General features: G+C 42.7%; 1 protein-coding gene and 1 long non-coding RNA gene across 4 annotated transcripts in view; one reads left to right on the top strand and one right to left on the bottom strand.

Moving 5' to 3' along the window:
* The window catches only part of SIL1 (SIL1 nucleotide exchange factor), a 234215-nt gene that overhangs the window by 50959 nt on the left and 158921 nt on the right, over positions 1-24335 (top strand). For 2 of the 3 annotated variants that reach the window (XM_050962729.1, XM_050962731.1), the window contains 2 exons: positions 1112-1226; positions 6175-6310. In XM_050962729.1, coding sequence (XP_050818686.1) covers positions 1122-1226; positions 6175-6310 — 241 coding nt within the window. In that variant the 5' untranslated portion in view covers positions 1112-1121. Of the gene's footprint in view, positions 1-1111; positions 1227-6174; positions 6311-10936; positions 11751-24335 lie in introns of those variants that run through there. The other variant, XM_050962730.1, reaches the window with a different exon arrangement.
* On the bottom strand, positions 19422-20428 carry LOC127055695 (uncharacterized). Its single transcript, XR_007775570.1, has 3 exons — positions 20111-20428; positions 19788-20005; positions 19422-19682 (listed from the first exon to the last, which is right to left on the bottom strand). It is a non-coding gene; the product is annotated as an uncharacterized LOC127055695 (long non-coding RNA).

The following is a 24335-nucleotide window of genomic DNA, read 5'->3' as shown; positions in this document are numbered from 1 at the left end:
TGAAGCGGGCAGCTGCACAGGGGCTAGGAGCTTCCTGCAGCAGCTGGGGCCTGCAGGGTACTCTGCTGCCCGCAGCTCCTGGAACCTGTGGCAGCCGGGAGCTTGGGGATTCTTCCATGGCGGCCGGGAGTTTGGTTCCGCCAGTGGTTAGGAGCTTGGGGATTCCCCCCCCACCCCTGGTAGCTGGGAGTTCCAGAGGCAGCAGGGTTACCCCACAGCTCCCTGTGCCCATGGAGGTGCAGGGGATTCTGCAGCTACCAACCACTGCAGGCTGAAGTCACAGAGGTCGCTGGAAGTTACAGATTTTATGACTTCCACAAACTCTGTCACTAAATCATAGCCCTATGTATTGCATATTAGTGGCCTAGTTCAGAAACTGAAGCATTGGCTAAGGGAACAGTGTCTCACTTGCCACCCTTCTGAAAATCTGGCTTACTACTGTTTTGTTTATTATTATTCATGTTAGGGCTGGGTTATGGGTTTCAGCAGGAATCTGAACCTTCCCCATTTGACTCGGCTGAACTGGCGCCAAAGGTTTCAGTCTCTTATTTTGAGACAGTGGTGATGACCATGGAAAGCCTTGTTTCCATACCCCGCCTTGTGGTTGAAATGCCTCAGTCTTGAACTGCACGTGAGCTCCTCAGTCACTTCTTTGGAGTTGCCACAGGAAATAAAAAAGGACCAAATCTGCAGTGCTAATTCAGGCAAAACTCTTGTTGACTTCTGTGGAGTAAGGAGTGTGGGATTTTACTTGCAGATTATATCATGATACTTCACAGAAAGGTGCATCTTCATTTGGAGTGGTCGAATATTGGTCCCAGCTATGTTTTTGTTAGCATGAGGTAATGTGAAAAAGCCCTGGGATGTGAAAAGGCCCCAAAACAGGCCCTAAATTTGCTACCAGAGCTCTTCTTCAGGTACATGTCTATACAGCTTGAAAGCACGTCTCTCTTGCCAACAGAAGTTTGTCCAATAAAAAAATATTACCTCCCCCCCTTGTATGTCTAATAAATATAATACTCAACTGCAGAATGTGATATAGTAGATGTTGAAAACTGTGAAGAATGTGTATTAACATATCATATAATTGTTTTGTTTCTTTCAATTCTAGACTGACTGCAATGTCTCATTGCACTGGACTCTTGTCCATTGCCTCTAAACTGAATTTGCTGGTTTTGCTGCTTTCTGCAGTGTGCTTCTGTTCATGCTTAAGTGACAGAATTCCAGTAAGTATCTTCTAATCTAAGAGTGATAGATGGCTGTAAAAGGTTGTTTGAATCATTTGAATTACTTGGTATTGGTGGGATGAGCATAGCCTTATTTATTTCTCCTGAAATTATGTATGGCAGTGCATCACCTCTCATCTTTGCAGTATTCTGCCTCTTTTTAAAATGTTTTATGGTATAAAATTTCAGAAAAGTTTTAAGTAAGCCTATCTAGATCGCCTGATGCTGAGCAATAAAGAGGACATGGAAAAGGAAACATGTGATTCAGGCAACATTCACATTTTGTCACATGCACCTTGTTTTGTTTAAGCAGCTGCAACTAAAACTTTAATTTCATTAGGACAAAAACTGAAGCTAAGTGTGTGGTCTAGTGGTGAGAGCAGGAGATGGAAGTCAAGAGTATTCTGTTCCCAGCTGTGTTTCTGGTCACTGTGGGCAAGTCACTTATACCCACATTTTCAAAAGCAGCATATGATTTTGGGCCCTTTGTTTTTTTTGGATGCCTAACTTGAGACACCTTGACCCTGATTTTTCAGACTTCAGTTGAATGAATGGGAGCTGTGTGTATTCAGCATCTATGTAAGGGTGCAAAGCTGAACAACCAGAAAATAAGATACCAAAGTTTGGGGACATAACTTCAGCTTTCATTTAAAAAAAATGTATCTAGTTCTCTTGGTTGCAAAGGAAAGCTTGAATACGTGTCCCTGAGGGTAACCAATGCAGTGTCACCTACCAGCATTTGCAGACAGCATGACACTAGCTCAGAAAGGTCCGAGCTGCCCCAGTCATCTTCATGGGCTCTGAAATCCACTTCTTTGGGACCCTTGACAACAACAGTCCAGCAGAGGACACTGAAGGTATGTCTACACTGCACATAAAGCCTGTGTCTGTGTCACCCAGTGTATTGGACTCCATGTTTCGAAGCCCATGCTTGAATGTCTGCAGTGCATTGTAAATCTGGGTTTACAGTTGCTGGACCTGGGTGTCTCAGCTGTGTTAATACGTCCATACTGAACTCTGCAGTCCTTGTGACTAAAGTATGTGGCTTGACTTGTATCCACACTGCAGAATGACAGGGCTAGGACCCGAGTCACAGCGGAACTCAGGACTGTGACCCACACCCTTACCAGGGCTCTAGGACCAGGGCCCTGTGTGCTTGCTGACCTGAGTCAGAGCTCAGGCTTAGTGTGTAGTGTAGACATGTTTTGAGATGGGAATGACCCTCATTACCACTACATTATCATGGCTTTGCAAGGCTCCCACCATACAGAGTCCTTTGCTCAGGAAGGGCTCAGTCTCTTCCCTTTCAGTGACAGATCTCAGCCTATCTGCAGACAGGTAGTGGTGGCTTGAGGAGAGGCAAGGCCTCAGCCTGCCATGGGGGTGGTAACGGGGGCCGCCTGCCAGCCCAGAAGAGCTCATGTAGGTGGTCTCCGCCGCTACTAGTCTTAAGGAAGGATGGGGCACAGGTAACCCGATATGGGGTGTGTCTAATCTCCTGGACTGGGAATAATCTCAATTTTAATTCCAATTTAACATTGTCTCTGGTTTTAAGGAAATGTCCATCTTTCTTTGTAGAACCTGTTTTGGTTTCTACCCTTTTGAATCTCTAAGGAAAACAAAAGTAGTTACAGTTAATGATGATGTACTTTATGTAAGTAGAAAATATAATGATAAACTTGTTTTGTGCAATTGCCAATTTTCATTACCACAGCAAATGTTAATGGTATTTAGACTGTTAGTGAAAATGGGATAGTTATAAAGTGATCACAGGCCAAACAGCTGAAGCAACTGTTTAAATGAAGAAAGACACGTACTGTTACCCCTTACAGTACATTTAGATTTGCAGCACTCATATTGAACGAAGACCATTCGTAAACATCAGCTGTCTCCATTATGTGTTTCAACAGATATAAAATTAAGAGGCATGTTGATGAATGTATTATGGGACTGTGTATCATTAAATTCCTCTTGGATAATAATCTAACAACATAAATAAGCAAAGTAATAACGGTTGGCTCATTTATATTAGCTTTGTTGAATCTTGGCTCAGAAAATGTTAACTCTCACTTTCATCAATAGAAGCTGACTACTTATGTTTATGACTGTAACTAAGCTTTAACCATTTGTCATAATCTTAACAATTCTAATCCTCTCATCATGCACTAAGGAAAAGTATGAATTAAGCTCTAGTTTTCCTGTACTTCTCAAATTTATGTCCTTTTGACATTTAAAATAAAAATGTTTTGTAACTTTTCAATCATTATGATATATTATCACTATTGTTTTTAGCTGCACATGTCTTGCACAGAACTACAGACTGATATTTCCCACATTCAGAAACGTTTCTTAGAAACTGTGTAACATACATTTAAATGCAAACAATCCAAATTCTTCTATTAAATATGCATACACAACTTCCATTGAAGTTGGTGGAAGAGGTGAATGAAGAATTTGGTCCAGAATTTTCAGTTAGCCACTTAATTTTGTTTTCTTTTAAAAATATTTATTAGAAGAGTAACAACTGTAAAGCCTATTGTTTTGAGGAATGGGCCAAACTGTTTGAGAGGGATTAGGAAGAAACTCCCTTTACAGGCAGGTTATTCCAAATTGTCCACTGATAGATTTTTGTACCTTCCTCTGAAGTGTCTGGAAGTGGCCACGGACAGATGTAGCACTGGTCTGGTCCATTATGACAATTCCTATGAAATCTGAGATGAAGAGACATATTGAGTCACATCTGATTCACTGTCTCATCTCCTTCCAGTTCAAGATTGTTACTTACAGCATATTCTTAAATGTTTTTTTGTCCAGTGCAGTTTTAAATGCCTGAAGTAATGGGGCTTCCACTACTTTCTTTGGGAGACTGTTCCACACACTAATAGATCTCATTGATTGGAAACTTTTCCTGTTTGTCATCCATTAGTCTGGATATTCACACACTTCAGATATCTGTAGATAGTGATCCGATCACCACCTTATTGTTTAATCAAGATATAACTACTTAGCTCTTAATATAATGTAAATGCTACAAATAAAATCCAGTTTAAAAAGAGGTGCAAAAGGGATGAGAGGTTCTAAAAATGAGACTGTCTCTGCGTTGTTACAAAATAGCCATTCCTTTCAATGTGATTCATTTTTGTTATGGAATCGTCCTTCCCTCTGAATATCCCAAAGAATATAAATACACGTGCACAGCTGTGCGCAACCCTCCAGCCCTATGTTAAAATAAGAATAAGGTTGCAAAGTCAAGCACTCAAAAGTTAGGGAAATGCCAGACTTAAGGTTGTCTGTGCCTTAACTCTGGCATTTCCTATTTTGTAAGGTGTAGACAACCATAATTCTGACAATACCTGACTTCTGAGTGCTTGATTTTGCAACCTTAATGAAAGGTTCTTTTTAAGTTTGTATGTGTGATTTCCTAGGTTTTTTTAAAAAGCAAAATGAAGAAACAAATTTCATCATGCAGCATCATCTTGACACCTACATAGCTTATCAGCAGGATTGAAACCTTTATATCCACTGCACAGAACTGTGCTGCTTGTGATTACAATGATAACAAGTAGCTCTAGTAGACTGTCATCTTATATGTGGATGAGGACAAAAGGAGGATTTTGTCAGTTGGTTTCAAAGATATTTGGTGACAGCAGAGGAAAGTTTGGACTCGGGAATCTTGAGTTCCATTCCATGCTCTGAAAGGGAGTGTGTTCTAGTGAGCATAGACTCTTCTGCCAATTCCCTCCAAACTTGACTCCTTCTGCCCTGTCCCATTCCTGTCTCTTCCCCACCCCAGGTCCTCACTCAGACCCATTCTCCTCACGTAGCCAATCTACCCCTAATCTGAGCCTCCAGTCCTCAGGCTTCTCTTTCCAGTCCCAATCTCTTTGTCCAGCAAGTCCTAACCTTTCCCGTCTGGAATTCCTGTCCCAGCCCCAGTTACCCTCTGCCCCAGTCTTAGTCCTCTTCCCCATCCAGTCCCAGTCTCTGCTTCCTGGCTCACAGTCACACTCTCCTTCTCCTTCCCGGCTGCTTGACCAAATCTACTCCCTCCCCTCCCTAGTCTGGCTCTTTTCTGATCTGCATTCAAATCAGGCAGCTCCCTTCACCACACTGTTTGGGCCCAGTGGTGGGGGGTGGGGTGAGAGTGTTGGGAGCATAGGAAAGACAGACTCCTGGTCCAGATCCTTGCATGTAGCAGACCAGAGTTGCAATTGCAGGGCAAGTCCTGCTCAGCACTGGGGTGGAGAATGCTCAGTGTGGATGGAAACTGTGATTTTTTTTTTCCTCCAAAGGATTAGAACTTGGTGAAATATGGGTGGATTTTCGAAGGGACAGTCAAAGGCACATTCTTGACTCAAACGGCACCCCTTTGCCAAATGTCAAATCCTTGCTCCAAAGCATGGGGGCTCTAGAAACTTCTCAAAGAAGAGGTTGCCAGAATTTTGTAACGTGGACAAAACAACATATTTTCCCCTGTCCTTGGTCTTGGAAATGGCCATACAGTTTTGGCTGACTTTTGCCAAAACACATTTAGTCTGAGGCAGAAACACAGCATGGAAACTTTCAGCTGAACAGTTAGTTTGGCAAAGTTATAAGCTACTGAAAACAGCGTCTTTATGATGGGAAGTGTCACACAACCTTCGTAATGGGCAGTGCTACCAGCTTGGGCTATAATATAGATCTGGCTCTTTTAACCCTCGCTTGAAGCTTGCAACCTGCACTAGAATAGGAAATATGATGCACTGCTTTGTTCAACATAAATGTCATAACAGTTATGCTAGTTTAATCTTTAATAATATATTTTTAATCCATGTAGAAAGAATCTCAGGTGTCCAAAAAGAAACTTGCTAGAGAGGGGAAAATTTTGTAACCTGAGGAATGTGTTCTCCACTGACACTACATAACCCAGATGCAGTTACTAATGAGCTATATCTTGTGTATCCAACAGGAGTTTGCCCTAACAAAAACAGAAGAAAGTGACTTAAAAGAAGAGAATGGCAAGGAGTCAGTAGCAGAGGATGATCTTGATCCTGAAGACTTAGAAGTGTTTTACCCAACATATCAGTGGCAAACGGTCCGTCCAGGTAACACATTGATGGTGAATTATTGTGTCCTTTTGAAACTACATCTGACATCACTGACAGAAACATCATAGAAACTAAAAATAACCATCAAATCCGACTGCATTTTTTGATGTTTAAACAAAGAGGTGTCTGGTGTGGGAAGAACAGCTTTCTGCCTCAGTGAAAGGAAACAAGACTACCACCAAATCTGATGTTGTGTGGTCATTGTCAGTCTCAAGAACTTCTACTAGTGCACCTCCAGGACTTTACAACTAACTGAGCTTTCTGTCAGTCAAATGGTAGATGATGTGCCTCCATTACTAGCTCAGAAGCACTTTCTTTTTCTCTCCGTCTATCAAAAGACGGATTTTATATGTTTGGCACATGCTGTTCTGGTCTGCTGTGGCCTCTTGGGTTGATTAAATATTGCTCAATGGCAAACTTGCTATTAAGAGTAGTAAGTGTAATATTGTGCAGTTTTTAAAAGAGGAAAGCTTTCTAATCCTTAGCTGTTTCAAGTCTAGTTTTATTCCTTTAAATCGAAAGATTACATATTCCTCAAAAGTATGCTTCTTAATTTTGGCTTAGTGTGTGTGACTTTAATATCAAACTTTTAAAAGATTATACCCCAGTATTTAGTTTGGCTCTTCTGGGTTGCTTGGCATTGTCACAGAATGTAAGATTCTTGGCCATTGCACAGAAACACCAAGAGAATCAGCGGCTGCCCAAAGACTTATGGGACATAGCTAGCAAACCTGCAATAGTCACTGGATTCCTACAGAGAATAAAAATACAAATGAATCTATTTTTGTGCTGGATGCCCTTCATAGCTTGGCTATAATCTCTGTGACTATGGTTAGAATCTGTGTTTCTGCCCCACACTTAATCTTTGAAACTATGTTATATTTCAGACTTCTTAAATGCTTTATGATAAAGAAAATGAAAGGTGGACTACCTCATGTAAAGATTCTCATGTTTATTATTTCAGGAATCTAGTCTCCCCTTCTTTCATATGCGGTTAATGTTAATGATGGCTATGCATATCCACCAAGTGGAGACTAGACTCCTCAGAGTAGGGATGGCCAAAATACACGACACGGAGGACTTGGTTGTCAGCTTCCCAAGAGTCTGAGGATCCCACCAGTTTGTATATACATGTATTTGCAAGTATGCAGCATAAATGCCTGCAGGCATAATATTTGATTTGTGCTCCTGTATCCCATGATAGAACAGGTGGCCAATTGAGTTCACAAGCAATAACACAAGAACTAGGGGTCACCAAATGAAAGTAATAGGTAGCAGGTTTAAAACAAATAAAAGGAAGTATTTTTCCACACAACGCACAGTCAACCTGCGGAACTCCTTGCCAGAGGATGTTGTACAGGCCAAGTCTATAACAGGGTTCAAAAAAGAACTAGATAAGTTCATGAATGATTGGTCCATCAATGGCTATTAACTAGGATGGGCAGGGATGGTCTCCCTAGCCTTTGTTTCCCAGAACCTGGGAATGGGCAACCGGAGATGGATCACTTAATGATTACCTGTTCTGTTCATTCCCTGTAGGGCACCTGGCATTGGCCACCATTGGATGACAGGATACTGGGCTAGATGGACTTTTGGTCTGACCCAGTATGGCTGTTCTTATGTTCTTAATAGAAAATTGCTGTTGAACAGCTTCATCCTCCTCATGCTGTTACAGGGGAAAGAACGTGTCTGTTAGGTTACGTTTGCCAGCTGGACAGTACTTAGAGATCCCCACTGTAGTATATGATGGGCACCTCTGCATAAAATTGTCATGTCATTCCTCTCTCAAATGCAGAACAGTCCAAAGTGAGAGCAACTACTTTCCATGATCTCCCTAGGATAAATTTCACTGGATTGGCTCATGAAAAGGACCAACACAACACAGTATAAGTGCGTTTGTACTCCTTGTTATAGACATACCGTGTTTTCAAATAACTTCAAGAAAAATGTGAGCACTGGGGCAGACTTCAGAGAGAAACCATCCAAAAGGAAACTTAATCCAAATTCCTTCTGCAGTTCTTGGAGATATTTTTATGTAAACTTTTCTCCCTCCCAGTTCAGTGTCTCCTCTGCTTGATTCTGCAGTTGGAGTTATAACCTGATGTTTGCCATTGGGTATGGATTGACTGAGATGGCACACATCCAGCATTTTGACTTCACTACAAGATCTCATATGATAGGCACAGAAGATGTGTTTTGAGGGGGACAGGCCCTCAGTTAACACATAGACATTTTGGTTTATTGGTGGAAATAGCAAGCTTCCCACTGTGGTCTTGGATTTATTTAACCTCTCTGTGTCTCAGTTTCCCCACATGTACATTGGGAAAATGCTTTCCCACCTCACAACGGTGTAGTAAGTGTTAATTAATTTTATAGGGTTTTTTAATTTTAAGAGCTGCATCAGTACTCAATATTTTTGTCGAAAGAATAGTTAACGTCTTTCAGATGTTCTTGAGGTTTCAGCCTGCTATAGCTGAACAATTTTCCCATATGTAAATCTTTCTATAAAATAAATGTCTTCAAAAATCCCTTAAACTTCACAAAGCTGCAGTGTGCGTATACATGCATGTGTGTATATGTGTGTGTGTGTATTCAGTTTTTGCACCATTATGTATGGAAGTCTTGTTGTGTCCCTACTCAGTATTCAAACTGGCAGATCACCACCTTTTGTTGAAGTAAAATATTTATATATTTGCAGTTGTTATAAATAGTCATTGCTGTTCTTGTTGCTTGGGCATTTTGTTATGCTTTATTTTTTAGCAGCTTCAAATTGTGAAAACGAAGTAAAGAGTTTAATAAAGTGGGGAGCTCATCAGCATTCACTGCTGGTCTTAGGGAAGGAATTTCAGGATACAGTTGTAAATCGCTTAACCAGTGATTGCTCTTTGAGTTTTGTCCATGTAGAGCCTCACTTTGCAGATGAGCATGTGCCTTTGGTGTTGAACCTTATAAAAAGCATTAGGGTTACTGTGACTTCCCCAACCTGAAAAGATCCATTAACATCCATCCCCAACATCTCCTCTATCCTTAACGTTTTTCTGAAATGAAACACTTAATATGTACTGTGTGATCCACTTTTAGCGTATTTATTCCTCAAACTTAAAAAATACACACCCTGTCTAAAATGAAAAGCTTGTACTTCTGCAAGTAAAACAGAACGTAGTCAAGTTGTGAGTCTGACTAGCAGCACTGCTCTTTTGTGTCAACCCTTAGATTCTGATTCAGTTTTACCAATTTATTTGTTTTTCCAACACCTATCCTATTATTGAATTTTAACCTTGCTAAAGACATGCTCAATTGGTGCTAAGATGGCTATACAGAAATCCAGTCTTTTAAGAATGGTCAGAGTTCTGCATTGTGCTGTCCTTTTCTCTGTGAATTTACTTCCAGTCTTCCATCATTTTGATTAAATAAACAGTGACAGAATGTCCTTGACAAACAAACATTTTGATTAGAAATCTGGATCTTTAAATACTAGGGAAGAAAGAAGGGATTTGTGATTGTTTCATCAGCCATATTAGCATGTCATCGTCTTCTGTGCTGATCTCAGCCTGTGACTCTTGTACTTGGGGTCAGTCATGTTGACTAAATAATTGAAAGATGCCAATGTTTCTCGGAATTGTTTTTCAATTTTGTCCTTGTGTGATTCCAGTTCATTGTTGATAATTAGATAAAACTGGATTTCTGCTGAGACCGTGTGACAGTGTCAGGCTGTAATCTGTTAAATCCCTCAAATTTTCTGCAGTTGCTTTTGTAAATTTAGTACCTCTCTGTAGAGTCAGTCCCTTGTTTGATCAAAATACAGCACACATTTTATACAAGTCCTTCTTGTGCTAAGGGCAAACTTCAATGTGCTTCAGGTAGCTGAATGTAAATTTAGAGAGACGGTTATCCTGAGACTTCTGTTCCATCAAGTGTCATTGGGAAGCTGGAGCATCAATCTTCCATTTCTGGCAACAAATTATGGGGCTGATAATGGCTGCAGAAAAGTTTTTGAAATCCCAGTAAAATAGGTTAGCACTCTGCTAGGGACATTGCTGCTTCTTCAATTAAGTTTAGTGTGCTGGACACCCATAAATTAGAAGTTTAAGAGACTTGCATGTGAGATCTCTGATCTTTTCACTTTATTTTTGTTTTCTGGGCAAATGGCGACTATATCCTTGCCATACTTCTGTCTGTGTTCTTGGATGCTATCTTCTGTAACCTGGCCACCGAATTCTGTGACTTAATAAGTAGATACACATAATTTTCTGTATGGATGCTTGTAGTCTTTACTTATTCGTTTCTCAGAGTCAGCTAACATTATTCTATTAATGTCAGTATTAATTCTTTCAGGTCTTCCTTTCATTTTTCCTTTCCATATTCACTTTTAACATCTACTAGTGGATCTGTGAGTTAAAAGCTGTCATGAGGAGTATATCTGAGGTGAAGAGCTTCAATCATTTCTTTAAATGGATCACTTTATGCTACTTTGAAGGTGATGATGTTAGCATAAAAGAAGGCTATAACTTTCTTATCGCGTGCAAGTCTTTACCTTTCATTGTGTTAATGGCATAAACAAAGATTCATTTATTTTTTTTTACTGTTTTTGGAGTATCCGAGACAGAGGCTACTGCTGAATGAAGCTGGTACTGGAGAGCTGGTTAGAAGGCCTGAAACAATGACTGTCATTGTGGTTGTGTTTTTATGACATTGATGGCATAGAAATAGTCTCACTTGCAAGATCACCAATACCATCAGTGTTCTTCTCTTTTACCTCAGAGGGCAAAGTTTCATACTTCGGAGATCTTGGGTAATCTGAAGAAACAGATTTTCTGCACCTTTAGAAATAATCACAGATCCTTTCTCTCTTGCTGCTTAACAACTCTGGACTGTGTTTACATTCCCCTTCAGAAGAATTCAGTTTTTATTATTTCAATCCTTTAACCACTTGTTTCCTTCAGCCTAGATATGTTGAGTGAGGTAAATTCGTATTGATGTTTGGAAATCAAGGCTCATAAGCCACTCGCAGTATTGATCAGCTTTCACATTTGCTACGGTTAGAAAGAGAGAGTTTCCTAGTGAATACATTGCTGTGAAGATAAAATAAGATGGGATTGTGACATGACGCTCTATAGAAATATGCTTATGATATGAATATGGCATAATTAAGATATATTTTAGGCAAGATGGCTCATGTAAGATATCATTGGAAAAGTTATAATTTACTGATTGTGCTTATCCAATTTGTATGCATGTATCATCTCTGTCTCTGAAGTTAGGAATATTGACTATGTAACAATTACAACTGCGGCTATACTTGGAGACGCCCACCAGACAATCAGCAGTCAGCCTTAATGGGCCATTAGGAAAAAGACAATGAGTCTTCGAAGAAGTGGATCCCATCCTGTAGACATTGCAAATTCATCTGGTTTCATGGCTGCTTTGACACTGCAAGGTAAGGTGATAACGTCACCTGGTAAAAACTGCCACCTTGGACGCTGCTGTTGCTTTTCCGCTGAAAACAAAGGCTTCCCGCCTTATGTAAATTCTATGTTAGGCTGGGGAGTAAGGAAAACAGGACTCTTCTCCATTGTCATTTTGTCCAGGAAGAAAGAGTGCTGAAAGTATCTGAAGAGACAAAGGAACTGAGCTGTGGGAAAGGCAAGGGCTGAGTCCAGACTGAGATGGAGGAATCTAGTCTGTAAAGAGAAATACCTGGAACTCTAAGCTACAGAAACTCTCTAACTTGCCTAAAACAACGTTTAGGGTGAGAAACTACTTCTTGAAACCAGTCTCTTTAAGCTCGTAAACGTAGTATGCGTATTTTGTTTTATTTGCTTAGTAATCTGCCTTGTTCTGTTTGCTATCCCTTATAACCACTTAAAATCTGCCTTTTATAGTTAATAAACTTGTTTTTGTAAAACCCAGTTTGTGCAATTTCTAACTGGGGGCGTGGGGAGAATAAGTTGTGCATATCTTTCTCTACATTGAGCATGGGAGCAAGTTTGAGTTTGCGTTGTATAGATTTCTCTACAGCACAAGACAATATTATTTTGGGTGTACTTTCCAGAGGGGAGCTGCACTTGAGTGCTGGGTGATTTCCTAGCTGAGTTTTCTCATAGAGAACTGTTTGCAGACTCTGTGTAATTCTACAGCTGGTGTGTCCCTACTTCTTTGTGTGTGTTCCCTTTAGGCTTCAACTTTATTCAGTAGGTTTCCTAATAGGTAGATAAAGGGTTAAAATGCATGTGCATTTTATATAACAACCTGGTATATGGATTGTGCCAGCTCTTTTAGCCAGGAAGGGTAAAGAATGGTGTCCCTAGCCTCTGTTCATCAGAGGATGGAGATGGATGGCAGGAGAGAGATCACTTGATCATTGCCTGTTAGCTTCACTCCCTCTGGGGCACCTGGCATTGGCCACTGTCAGTAGACAGATGCTGGGCTAGATTGACCTTTGATCTGACCCAGTACGGCCGTTCTTATGTTCTCTTTTCCAGACCCAAAGTCCAGAGTTTGGTCAGGAGACCAAAGGCCTAGCAAATAGTAATCAGCTAAAAAAAAAGGCTGATGTTAACAAAATAACATTGCCTTTGCTAAAAATCCCTTGCATGGTATCAAGTATCAGAGGGGTAGCCGTGTTAGTCTGGATCTGTAAAAGCAGCAAAGAATCCTGTGGCACTTTATAGACTAACAGACGTTTTGGAGCATGAGCTTTTGTGGGTGAAAACCCACTTTGTCAGATGCATGTAGTGGAAATTTCCAGGGGCAGGTATATATATGCAAGCAAGCTAGAGATAACGAGGTCAGTTCAATCAGGGAGGATGAGGCCCTGTTCTGGCAGATGAGGTGTGAAAGCCAAGGAAGGAGAAACTAGTTCTGTAGTTGGCAAACCATTCACAGTCTTTGTTCAATCCTGAGCTGATGGTGTCATATTTGCAGATGAACTGAAGCTCAGCAGTTTCTCTTTGAAGTCTAGTCCTGAAGTTTTTTTGCTGCAGGTCTGCTATAGTATGGCCAGGGAGGTTGAAGTGTTCTCCTACAGGTTTTTGTATATTGCCATTCCTAATATCTGATTTGTGTCCGTTTATCCTTTTCTGCAGAGACTGTCCAGTTTGGCCGATGTACATAGCAGAGGGGCATTGCTGGCATATGATGGCATATATTACATTGGTGGACGTGCAGGTGAATGAACCGCTGATGGTGTGGCTGATCTGGTTAGGTCCTGTGATGGTGTCACTGGTGTACATATGTAGGCAGAGTTGGCATCGAGGTTTGTTGCATGGATTGGTTCCTGAGCTAGAGTTACTATGGTGCAGTGTGCAGTTACTGGTGAGAATATATTTCAGGTTGGTAGGTTGTCTGTGGGCGAGGACTGGCCTGCCACCCAAGGCCTGTGAAAGTTTGAGGTCATTGTCCAGGATGGGTTATAGATCCCTGATGATGCGTTGGAGGGGTTTTAGCTGGGGATTGTATGTGATGGCCAGTGGAGTCCTGTTGGTTTCTTTCTTGGGTTTGTCTTGCAGTAGGAGGCTTCTGGGTACACGTCTGGCTCTGTTGTTCTGTTTACTTATTTCCTCATGCGGGTATTGTAGTTTTGAGAATGCTTGGTAGAGATTTTGTAGGTGTTGGTCTCTGTCTGAGGGGTTAGAGCAGATGCGGTTGTACCTCAGTGCTTGGCTGTAGAGAATGGATCGTGTGATGTGCCCGGGATGGAAGCTGGAGGCATGAAGGTAAGCATAGCGGTTGGTAGGTTTTCGATATAGGGTGGTGTTAATGTGACCATCACTTATTTGCACCATGGTGTCCAGGAAGTGGAGCTCTCATGTAGATTGGTCCAGGCTGAGGTTGATGGCGGGGTGGAAGTGTTGAAATCGTGGTGGAATTTTTCCAGAGTCTCCTTCCCATGGGTCCAGATGATGAAGCAAAAAAACTTCAGGACCAGACTTCAAGGAGAAACTGCTGAGCTTCAGTTCATCTGCAAATTTGACACCATCAGCTCAGGATTAAACAAAGACTGTGAATGGCTTGCCAACTACAGAACTAGTTTCTCCTCCCTTGGTTTTCACACCTCAATTGCCAGATCAGGGCCTCATCTTCCCTGATTGAACTAACCTCATTATCTCTAGCTTGCTTGCATATATATACCTGCCCCTGGAAATTTTCACTACATGCATCTGACGAAGTGGGTATTCACCCACGAAAGCTCATGCTCCAAAACGTCAGTTAATCTATAAGGTGCCACAGGATTCTTTGCCGCTTTTGCTAAAAATATGCTTGGTCAGTAGAAATGTCAGATGTTAAAGCAATAACTGAATAATTATGTTTCAAATTAAACAAAAAATCCCTGTTGTTATTGTGTTAGTCTCTTTTGCAAAGAAACGTTCTTCCCACAAATCCAACTTGAGTTTATAAAAAGTTGGCACATGTCAGTATAAGATATGGCATTCTTCCTCCTCCCTTCCCAGGGACCAATGCCCTGCCGTAAAACATAAATAAATAAATCTGTAGTACCATGTGCTTTTACTGTTTATCTTTGCTTTAACCCCTAGAAACGTACCTGTTAAACAATCAAAGTTGCTGCATTCCTATAAACCCCAAATCAAAATTCAACATATATATTTTATACTAATAATATTTTATCAAAGTATTAATTAAATGTTAACTTGTTAACTTAAAACCATGGCCAAAGACATTATGTAACCTTTTAACCATTGGCTAATGATGCTTATCTTGTCTTGCTGCAAAGCCTATCCCGGGGTGTAAAACTGCCTACGCCATCACTTTCCCCCACCCATAAAAAATCTATGCATTCTATTGTAATCAATTAACAATATCTCTGAGCTTAATAAGCAAGGTAACACTCCACCAGTGCTGTGTGTAATAAACTCCTATGCTTAACCTTTACACAGTGTGAATTTATGTCATTCAGTAGAACAAGATCCTTAATGTTTGCATCACTTCACTTTTTTGGATATTTAAAAATTTTTAGTCGAAGACTGAAATTAGAGTCTAATGTTTCTAGTATCAGAATTCTTCACATGTCTATTTTAGGGCTGCGAAGCAATTAAAAGGATTAATCATAGTTAATCGCGCGATTAAGCAATAATAGAACACCATTTATTTAAATATTTTTGGATGCTTTCTACATTTTCAAATACACCTCCACCTTGATATAACGCTGTCCTTGGGAGCCAAAAAATCTTAAACCGCTTTATAGGTGAAATCGTGTTATATCGAACTTGCTTTGATCCACCGGAATGTGCAGCCCCGCCCCCCCCCCCCCCCGGAGCACTGCTTTACTGCATTATATCTGAATTTGTGTTATATCGGGTCGCATTATATCGGGGTAGAGGTGTATGTTGATTTCAGTTACAACACAGAACACAAAGTGTACAGTGCTCACTTTCCATTTATTTTTTAAAACAAATATTTGCACTTTAAAAAACAAAAGAAATAGTATATTTCAATTCACCTGATACAAGTACTATAGTACAATCTCTTTATCATGAAAGTTGAATTTACAAATGTCGAATTATTATGTACAACCCTCCCCCCACCGACATTCAGGAATAAAACAATGTAAAACTTTAGAGCCTACAAGTCCACACAGTCCTACTTCAGCCAATCGCTCAGACAATAAGTTTGGTTACATTGGCAAGAGATAATGCTGCCCGCTTCTGGTTTACAATGTCACCTGAAAGTGAGAACAGACGTTTGCATGGCACTGTTGTAACCGGCGTCGCAAAATAGTTATATGCCAGATACGCTAAAGATTCATGTGTCCCTTCATACCTCAACCACCATTCCCAAGAATATGAATCCATGCTCCAATGCAATCCAAAGTGGAGCAGACTGATCCATGTTCATTTTCTTCATCTGAGTCAGATGCCACCAGCAGAAGGTTGGTGTATTTTTTGTTTTTGTTTTTTTGGGGTTTTTTTTGGGTTGTTCGGGTTCTGTAGTTTCCGCATCAGAGTGTTGCTTTTTTAAGACTTCTGCAAACATGCTCCACACCTCGTTCCTCTTAGATTTTGGATGGCGCTTCAGATTCTTAAACCTTGGGTTGAGTGCTATAGCTATTTTTAGAAATCTCACATTGGCATCTTCTTTGCGTTTTGTCAAATCTGCAGTGACAATGTCCATAAATCAAACAATGTGCTGGGTCCTCATCAGAGACTGCTATAACATGAAATGTATGCCAGAATGTGGGTAAAACAGAGCAGGGGACATACAGTTCTCCCCCAAGGAGTTCAGTCACAAATTTAATTAACGCACTATTTTTTTTAACGAACATCATGAGCATGGAAGCATGAAGGGACATATGAATCTTTAGTGCATCTGGCACGTATCTTGCAATGCCGGTTACAACAGTACCATGCGAACGGCTGTTCTCACTTTCAGGTAACATTGTAAATAAGAAGCAGGCAATGGTATCTCCCGTAAATGTAAGCAAACTTGCTTGTCTTCGTGATTGGCTGAACAAGAAGTAAGACTGAGTGGACTTGTAGGCTGTGAAGTTTTACATTGTTTTTGAGTGCAGTTATGTAACAAAAATCTACATTTGTACGTTACACTTTCATGCTAGGGATTGCACTACAGTATTTGTATGAGGTGAATTGAAAAATTCTATTTTTTTATCATTTTACAGTGCAAATATTTGTAATAAAAATATAAAATGAGCACTGTACACTTTGTATTCTGTGTAACAGAAAACAACATATTTGAAAATGTAAAAAAAAAAACCTATTGAAATGTATTAAATATTTTTTGGATTTTCTATTGTTTAACAGTGCAATTAATTGTGATTAATTTTTTTGTTAATCGCGTGAGTTAAATGTGATTAAGCGACAGCCCTAGTATATTTGGTTCATGTCAGTGACATAGCAGTTAAAATGTGCATTTATTGAAAAAAATGTGTGATAGCTCAGTGTGTATTTTCCTTTCTTTAATTGTTCATTTCCATGCTTTCAAATGGTTAGTCATTTTTTTGTCATTCCTTAGTATGTATGTATACATACATACATACATGCATACTACAGTTTAAAGTTAAAAAAATTTTGTTTGTTATGGTCCAGATGTTGAGTTTTCATTTCTTTAATTAGATGAAAGCAAGCCCATCCGTCCATCTCAAAAACTACCTGTGGCTTATGTGGATAAAGTCAGGGGTGAGAGAGAGCTGTCTTTCTGTGCAGAAAAAATGGTATGCAGAGCTTGTTGTGACCTTGGGAGTGCCACAGTAGTTGAAGTCTTTAGATCATATTGAGCCATATCCAAAGCAGCTTCCTCCGTTTGCTAGGGAAATGTTTTTCCTGCAGAGATTTTCAGGGCTGCTGTCTGGGACTCAGTTCATATGCTTGTGCATTCATACAGTGTATGTCTGGGTCTTTTTGTGAAACTTTTTCCTTACAAACTTGCTGTCTCAAGCTAAAGCCATTTTTTGAAAGGAAAAAATGCTGCTAGTTTAAGTAGGGGAGAAGGTGAGACGTTTTGTATTCACACCCAAAAAGACCAATGTGATATCTAAATAGGCCGAACAGTATCTTGATCATACAGACTTGTATCCAAATTCTAGCACCATTTGAGAGGAACTTAGCATAGCACCTAGTGACTGGCCAAAGGAAGACTTTGTTTTGCTTATGTGGTAGAGTGATTGCCTACAGACTAGTAGGGTAACAGACCACAGCAACCTAACCGAGATCTCCACTGACTGGTTAAGTTTACTTTGGAGTCTAGCAACTTGTTGGCAGACTCGGCAGCAGTCTTCCCTTAGTCATGTTTCAAGTCTCGTATCGCAGAATCCTGTCCAGCATGAATAGAAATCAGCACTCTCTGACTATACTACACGGATCATGGAATGTGTAATAGGAAGTAGTTAATTTACTACTTGTGGAGGCCCATATGGCTACACTTGCAGCTGTATAGCGCTGGGAGTTACAGCTGTCTTCATACAGCTGAGTAGGGAAAGCGCTGCAGTGTGGCCACATTTGCAGCATTTGCAGCGCTGTTGGGAGTGGTGCATTGTGGGCAGCTATCCCAGTGTTCAACTGGCTGCAACGTGCTTTTCAAAAGAGGGGGGTGGGGTGGAGTGTGACAGGGAGCTTGAGGGAGACAGAGAGAGTGGATTTTTGGAGCTGACACTGTGTCAGCTCCCTGCCTTGCAAGTTCTAAGGACTGGATGATACACAGCACCAACCTTCAATCATTTTAAAAGTTTCGAGCCCTTCCCCCACCCCCTTTTACTCACTAAATGCAAATTATGCACTCCTAAATAACCTTCAGACCACATAAGCAGCTGCTCAACGCGACTCCCCTCTCTCCTCAAGCAAACAGCTGTGAACATTCCAAAGCAATTCCCCTGCCTCAGCTCGCTCGCTGGAACAAAGAGCAGCTGTGTTTGTTTTTAGCTCGGAGTTCAGCCATTCTTCTGGTTTGTTGTGGACAGGAATTCTGGGATACCTCCTAATACCCTGGAGGCCAATAACAGCGCTTTTGGTGGCCACACTTGATGAGCAGCGCTGCATCACCAGCACTGCAAGCATTATACCCCAAGCAGACCAGGTGTACAGCCAGCGCTGCAGCCAGGGAGTTGCAGCGCTGTAAACCCACCACCAGCGCTGCAACTCTCCGGTGTAGCCAAGCCCTGGGATACCTCTGGAGGCCAATTACAGCTCTTTTGGTGGCCACACTGGTGGAGGAGCGCTGCATCACCAGCGCTGCAATCGTTATACCCCAGGCAGAGCAGGAGTACAGCCAGCGCTGCAGCCAGGGAGATGCAACGCTGTATGTGCCTTGCAAGTGTGGACGGTGAGTAAGTTGCAGCGCTGTAAACCCACCACCAGCGCTGCAACTCTCCAGTGTAGCCAAGCCCTCAGTTGTCCTCAAATTTGCTGACAACACCAGAATCAGAGGGGAGAGCACACATCTAGGAGAAAGGAACTGAACTGAAAAGGGTCTACAGAGATCAGAGCAGTGAGAGATGATTGCAGACAACAAGGGGAGAATTTAATAAATGTAAAGTCCTTCAGAGAGAGGAAGAAACTGAAACAAAAAGGGTAAAAGTTTATATTCGCCTTATCTTGCTTAATATTGTCCTGATATTACTTTTAATGTAAGCAGGGACTTAGGCCATGTCTACATCTAAAATTTTGCAGCGCTGGTTGTTACAGCTGTATTAGTACAGCTGTATAGGGCCAGCGCTGCAGAGTGGCCACACTTACAGCAACCAGCGCTGCAAGTGGTGTTAGATGTGGCCACACTGCAGCGCTGTTGGGCGGCTTCAAGGGGGGTTCGGGGAACGCGAGAGCAAACCGGGAAAGGAGACCAGCTTCGCCGCGGTTTGCTCTCGCGTTCCCCGAACCACCCTGCAAACCGCAGGGAAGGAGACCTGCTTGTTCGGGGAACGCGAGAGCAAACCGCGGCGAAGCTGGTCTCCTTTCCCGGTTTGCTCTCGCGTTCCCCGAACCACCCTGCAAACCGCAGGGAAGGAGACCTGCTGGTTCGGGGAACGAGAGAGCAAACCGGGAAAGGAGACCAGCTTCGCCGCGGTTTGCTCTCGCGTTCCCCGAACCACCCTGCAAACCGCAGGGAAGGAGACCTGCTTGCACGGGGGTTCGGGGAACGAGAGAGCAAACCGGGAAAGGAGACCAGCTTCGCCGCGGTTTGCTCTCGCGTTCCCCGAACCACCCTGCAAACCGCAGGGAAGGAGACCTGCTTGTTCGGGGAACGCGAGAGCAAACCGCGGCGAAGCTGGTCTCCTTTCCCGGTTTGCTCTCGCGTTCCCCGAACCACCCTGCAAACCGCAGGGAAGGAGACCTGCTTGTTCGGGGGTTCGGGGAACGAGAGAGCAAACCGGGAAAGGAGACCAGCTTGATTACCAGAGGCTTCCTCAGGTATGCTGGGATACCTGTTTATTCCACGGAGGTCAAGAAAAGCGCTGGTAAGTGTCTATACTTGATTACCAGCGCTGGATCACCAGCGCTGGATCCTCTACACCCGAGACAAAACGGGAGTACGGCCAGCGCTGCAAACAGGGAGTTGCAGCGCTGGTGGTGCCCTGCAGATGTGTACACCTCCTAAGTTGCAGCGCTGTAACTCCCTCACCAGCGCTGCAACTTTCTGATGTAGACAAGCCCTTAGATTCGTTCAGAGAAGGTGGAGGGTGGGAAGGTATTAATGTGAACACCTTTAACTTTAGTAATGAGAACCAGTTCTTAAAAGTTGAGACACTCTTGTTTAATGCACCATTAAAATCGCAACCTACTATCATCTTCTCATATGCTTATCCAGTGTTAGGTAGATCCTGAGAGTGGCTGAGGAATTTTTCAAGTATTCCTCCATTTATAAACAAAACTGTGCCTGTACGTCTCTGTCTCTTCCCTGCAATCGGTTGAGCACAAATTACAGTACTACGGCAATATGTGGATTGGGATGGCTTCCCTCACACTCTCACTCACGCAGTTTGATCATCCAGAGGGGAAGATGATTAGTTCAAATCTAGGCTTGCCATAATTTATCACGTTCTTTGCTTTAAGTGCATCACTTGCAAAAAGCAGATGTTTGCCTGCTTCATTTTTAGCTCTGAAAATACTTTGTTTGAGTTTGATTGATGGATGTCCCTGTTACATTAATAGTTGGGCTTTTTCAGAAAGCTGTTATTACCAGGAGAACTTGGTGTGGATTTCAATTTTTCTTCTTGCATTGAAAATCTATTATTCATGTTTTCTTTTCTTTTTAAAAAAAAGTAGGGGGGATATCTTCAATTCAAGCAGCTTGCTTCACTCTCTCAGCGTCCCTTGGAAGCGTCCTTGATTAGGCACTTTTAAAGTCAATGGTACAGATGTTTTTTTGTAGTCAGTGCATAGTCGAGGTTTTCTACTATTTGCTATTGATTTCTAATTTTATTGCAGGGGGTTTTAGGATGCACATAAATTGCTGTGTGACAATGGCTCGGTCTGTATCCCTCTAGTATTCTTTGAGGTGGCTTTTGCATGTTTCCACTTACAGGATGCAACTGCTGATGCTGTTGAGCCTTGAGCACCTTCTGGAGAGCACTGCTCATTTGGGCCCCATAAGTACAGTCTTGTGGCACCAAACGTTCTGAAATGGGGTTGAGTAAGGGCTTTGTGGCTCTTCAGTACATTTCTTGTCATGACTGGTTGTAGGTGCAAGGACTCTCTGCAGCAATATTGGTGTTGAAGGGGTATCCCAAACTCCCTTATCTTTTACTGTTAAGCCATTTTATAGTTAAGTAGCTAGTTATGACCATAAGTGTTTAGCTTGTGCTAATCTGCTAATGTCAGTTTTTTTATTCTGGACCCTAAGGGTATGTCTACACAGCAAAGAAATATCTATGGCTGACCTGTGGCTCAGGCTGTGAGGCTGTTTCATTGCTGTGGAAAGTTCCAGGCTCGGGCTGGAGTGCGGCTCTAGGACTCTGCGAGGTGGGATGGTCCCAGGACTTGGTCTGGAGCCTGAGCCTCTAAGTCTACACAGCAATGAAACAGCCTCACAATTCAAGCCCTGTGAGCTGAGTCAGCTGGCATGGATCAGCTGTAGGTATCTAGCTGCTGCATAGATATACCCAAAATCATACTTAATGGATGAGCAGCGTTGTCACTCTGGCTCTCTGACTAGGTCTCTAGTGGCATTTCCACCTGAATTGCTAGCTGGCTGTTTGTGCATATAAAGAGATTTTGGCTGTCTCAAGAAATATACTTCCGGTCAGTGTCTATTTTTGCCTGTGTGGTTTCCAAAGGGTATGTCTGTGTCATTGTGGGCCATGGTTAAACTGACCAACATATACCAGGTTTCTTTGCTGCTTCTCAGGAAGCGTCTCATAATCTGTGCATGTAGTGGGAGCATTACCGGAGTGTTGGTTTTGTTTTTTGAGCTTTTTTAATTCTGTCACTGCTCTTCAGTGCAGCACTGGCATGTCTGCAGGAAGTACCCCTTCTGCATCTGCTCTGCTAGATCTTGACATTCCAGTGACTATTGGAAAGATGAGACTAAGAGCTAGTCTACACTGGCAACAGTAAAGTGCTGCTGTGGCAGCGCTTTAACGTGCCTTGTGTGGTTGTGGCACAGTGCTGGGCCACCTCAACAAGGGACATAACGCTGGGGCACTGTTTACACTAGCGATTTACAGCGCTGCAACTTGCTGCGCTCGGGGGTGTTTTTTCACACCTCTGAGTGAGAAAGTTGAAGCGCTGTTAATTGCTAGTGTAGACAAAGTTCTCGTCTGCCTGGGGGGCAGGGACATCCAGAATCTCCTGACAAGACCATATGGAAGCACAGACGACAGGGTCTAGTGGACTTAGAGACTGTGAACTACATGAGCATGCATCACAAATTAGTACCCTTGGGGTGTGTCAGCATTTAAACAGAGGAGAGACATCTAACTATATAATCCCACAACAGTGGAGAGCACATAAGTAACCAGACTGGTCAATTCAGATGTAAAACAGTGCAGTGTTGAATACCAGTGAGAGGACTACCTGAAGCATTATAGTTAATTTGATATGGGAATGCATCCACAAGAACCCTGTAGCAGTTCGTCATTCTGAAGTACAGCTATACTAAGTGGGTTAATTATAACAGGTTAAGACTCAAGATAAAGAGGGGATAAAAAAGCATTTTATGTGTTGATATGAGGCCATTTGTGCTGAAAAACCTAAGAAATATACAGAAGAAACTTTTCTGTATACTCAAAGCCAGGCCTGGACAGGCCTCGAAAAATGCAGCTAAGAGGGCAGCATGAGTTTTATGTCCCCAGAGGCAGATGTGTGTTCCTGCTGTTTGTGCTGCCTGGAGGAAGCCTATTCTCTGATCACTGCTCAGTTGGCAGCAGGGGCTCTATGCTTTCTTCAATGAGGAGAACTCATGAGCCCAGTCACAGGTCTGTCCTCAGATCAGCACTTCCCACTGTGGGTTGGGACGGAATAGGATATTTTCAGCTTGAGAAGCAAGATATGGATGAATCAGGGATCAAAGAAGTCTGTGCTAAAGAGGCATAACAGCCATGCTCCACAATCTGCAATGGGCTTTAAGGAGTCCTAGACATAAAGAATGCTGACTGAGTGATTGAGCCTTCTGGTGCTGAAACTTTATTGATGCTGAGGCCAATTTGGCTTCTAAGGAATTTTCTGGGCAGATTCTTTATCAATGCTGTGAACTTTCTAGTTACTGGATGTGATGCAGTAGGGACTGTCTGTGTGGGGAGTGGGAGAGCAGGGGAGGACTTTAGGGGATGGACGATGCCAGGGCCTGTAACCTGAGCTAGGTAAGGGAGGGGAAAGGTCAAACTCCTTTGCCCGGGAAGGGGGACAAAGGAAGGGAGTGGCAGGAGGGAAGCAGTTTGAGTTTGGGCTTGGGGCTGTGTGGGTGGAATTCAGGGTATCCTAGATAGGATCCAAGCACCCTGAAAGCCCAGAAGGACTCGGTGGAGGGGTCCTGACTGTGGCTGCAAGCTCTGCTGTAACCTGTGTTCCTGTTGTCTAATAAACCTTCTGTTTTACTGGCTGGCTAAGAGTCACTGTGGGTCCCAGGAAGAGGGGTGCAGGGCCGGACTCCCCCACACTCCGTGACAACTGGTGGCAGAGGTGGGATATACTGCACCCCGTGGACGGCGCTTCCTGCAGTAAGTGACTGGGGAGCAGTAAAACGAAGGGGTGGTTAACCCCTGGGAGTGTGTGCCCAGTGAGAAGGACTTTGCAGTAACAGGGTCCCCCGGGGGATTGCAGCGAGCGGTCCCAGGGGCGGAGGAGTCTGCAGCTCGACCCTGGCAGAGAGGTGGTGACCTCACGAAGGGCTGGTGCACTAGGGGTCCCCCTGGAAACCGTGGGGAGCGGCGAGCACCTCGGCCTGTGAGTGGCCAGCAGGAAGATGTATGCCAAGCGGCGCAAGTGTGACCTGGTGGAGCTGTGTAAGCAGAGGGGGCTGCACCCAGGGAGGCTCAGCAAGGACCAGCTGATTGCCCAGCTGGAGCAGGGAGACCGCATGAATGAACGGAGCCCTGTCTCTGAGGGAAGCAGCCGAGCAG

The sequence above is a fragment of the Gopherus flavomarginatus genome, chromosome 7 (assembly GCF_025201925.1).
Source record: "Gopherus flavomarginatus isolate rGopFla2 chromosome 7, rGopFla2.mat.asm, whole genome shotgun sequence".
NCBI lineage: Eukaryota > Metazoa > Chordata > Testudines > Testudinidae > Gopherus > Gopherus flavomarginatus.
The sequence above is the reverse complement of the archived record's forward strand: the minus strand, read 5'-3'. Positions and strand labels throughout refer to the sequence as shown.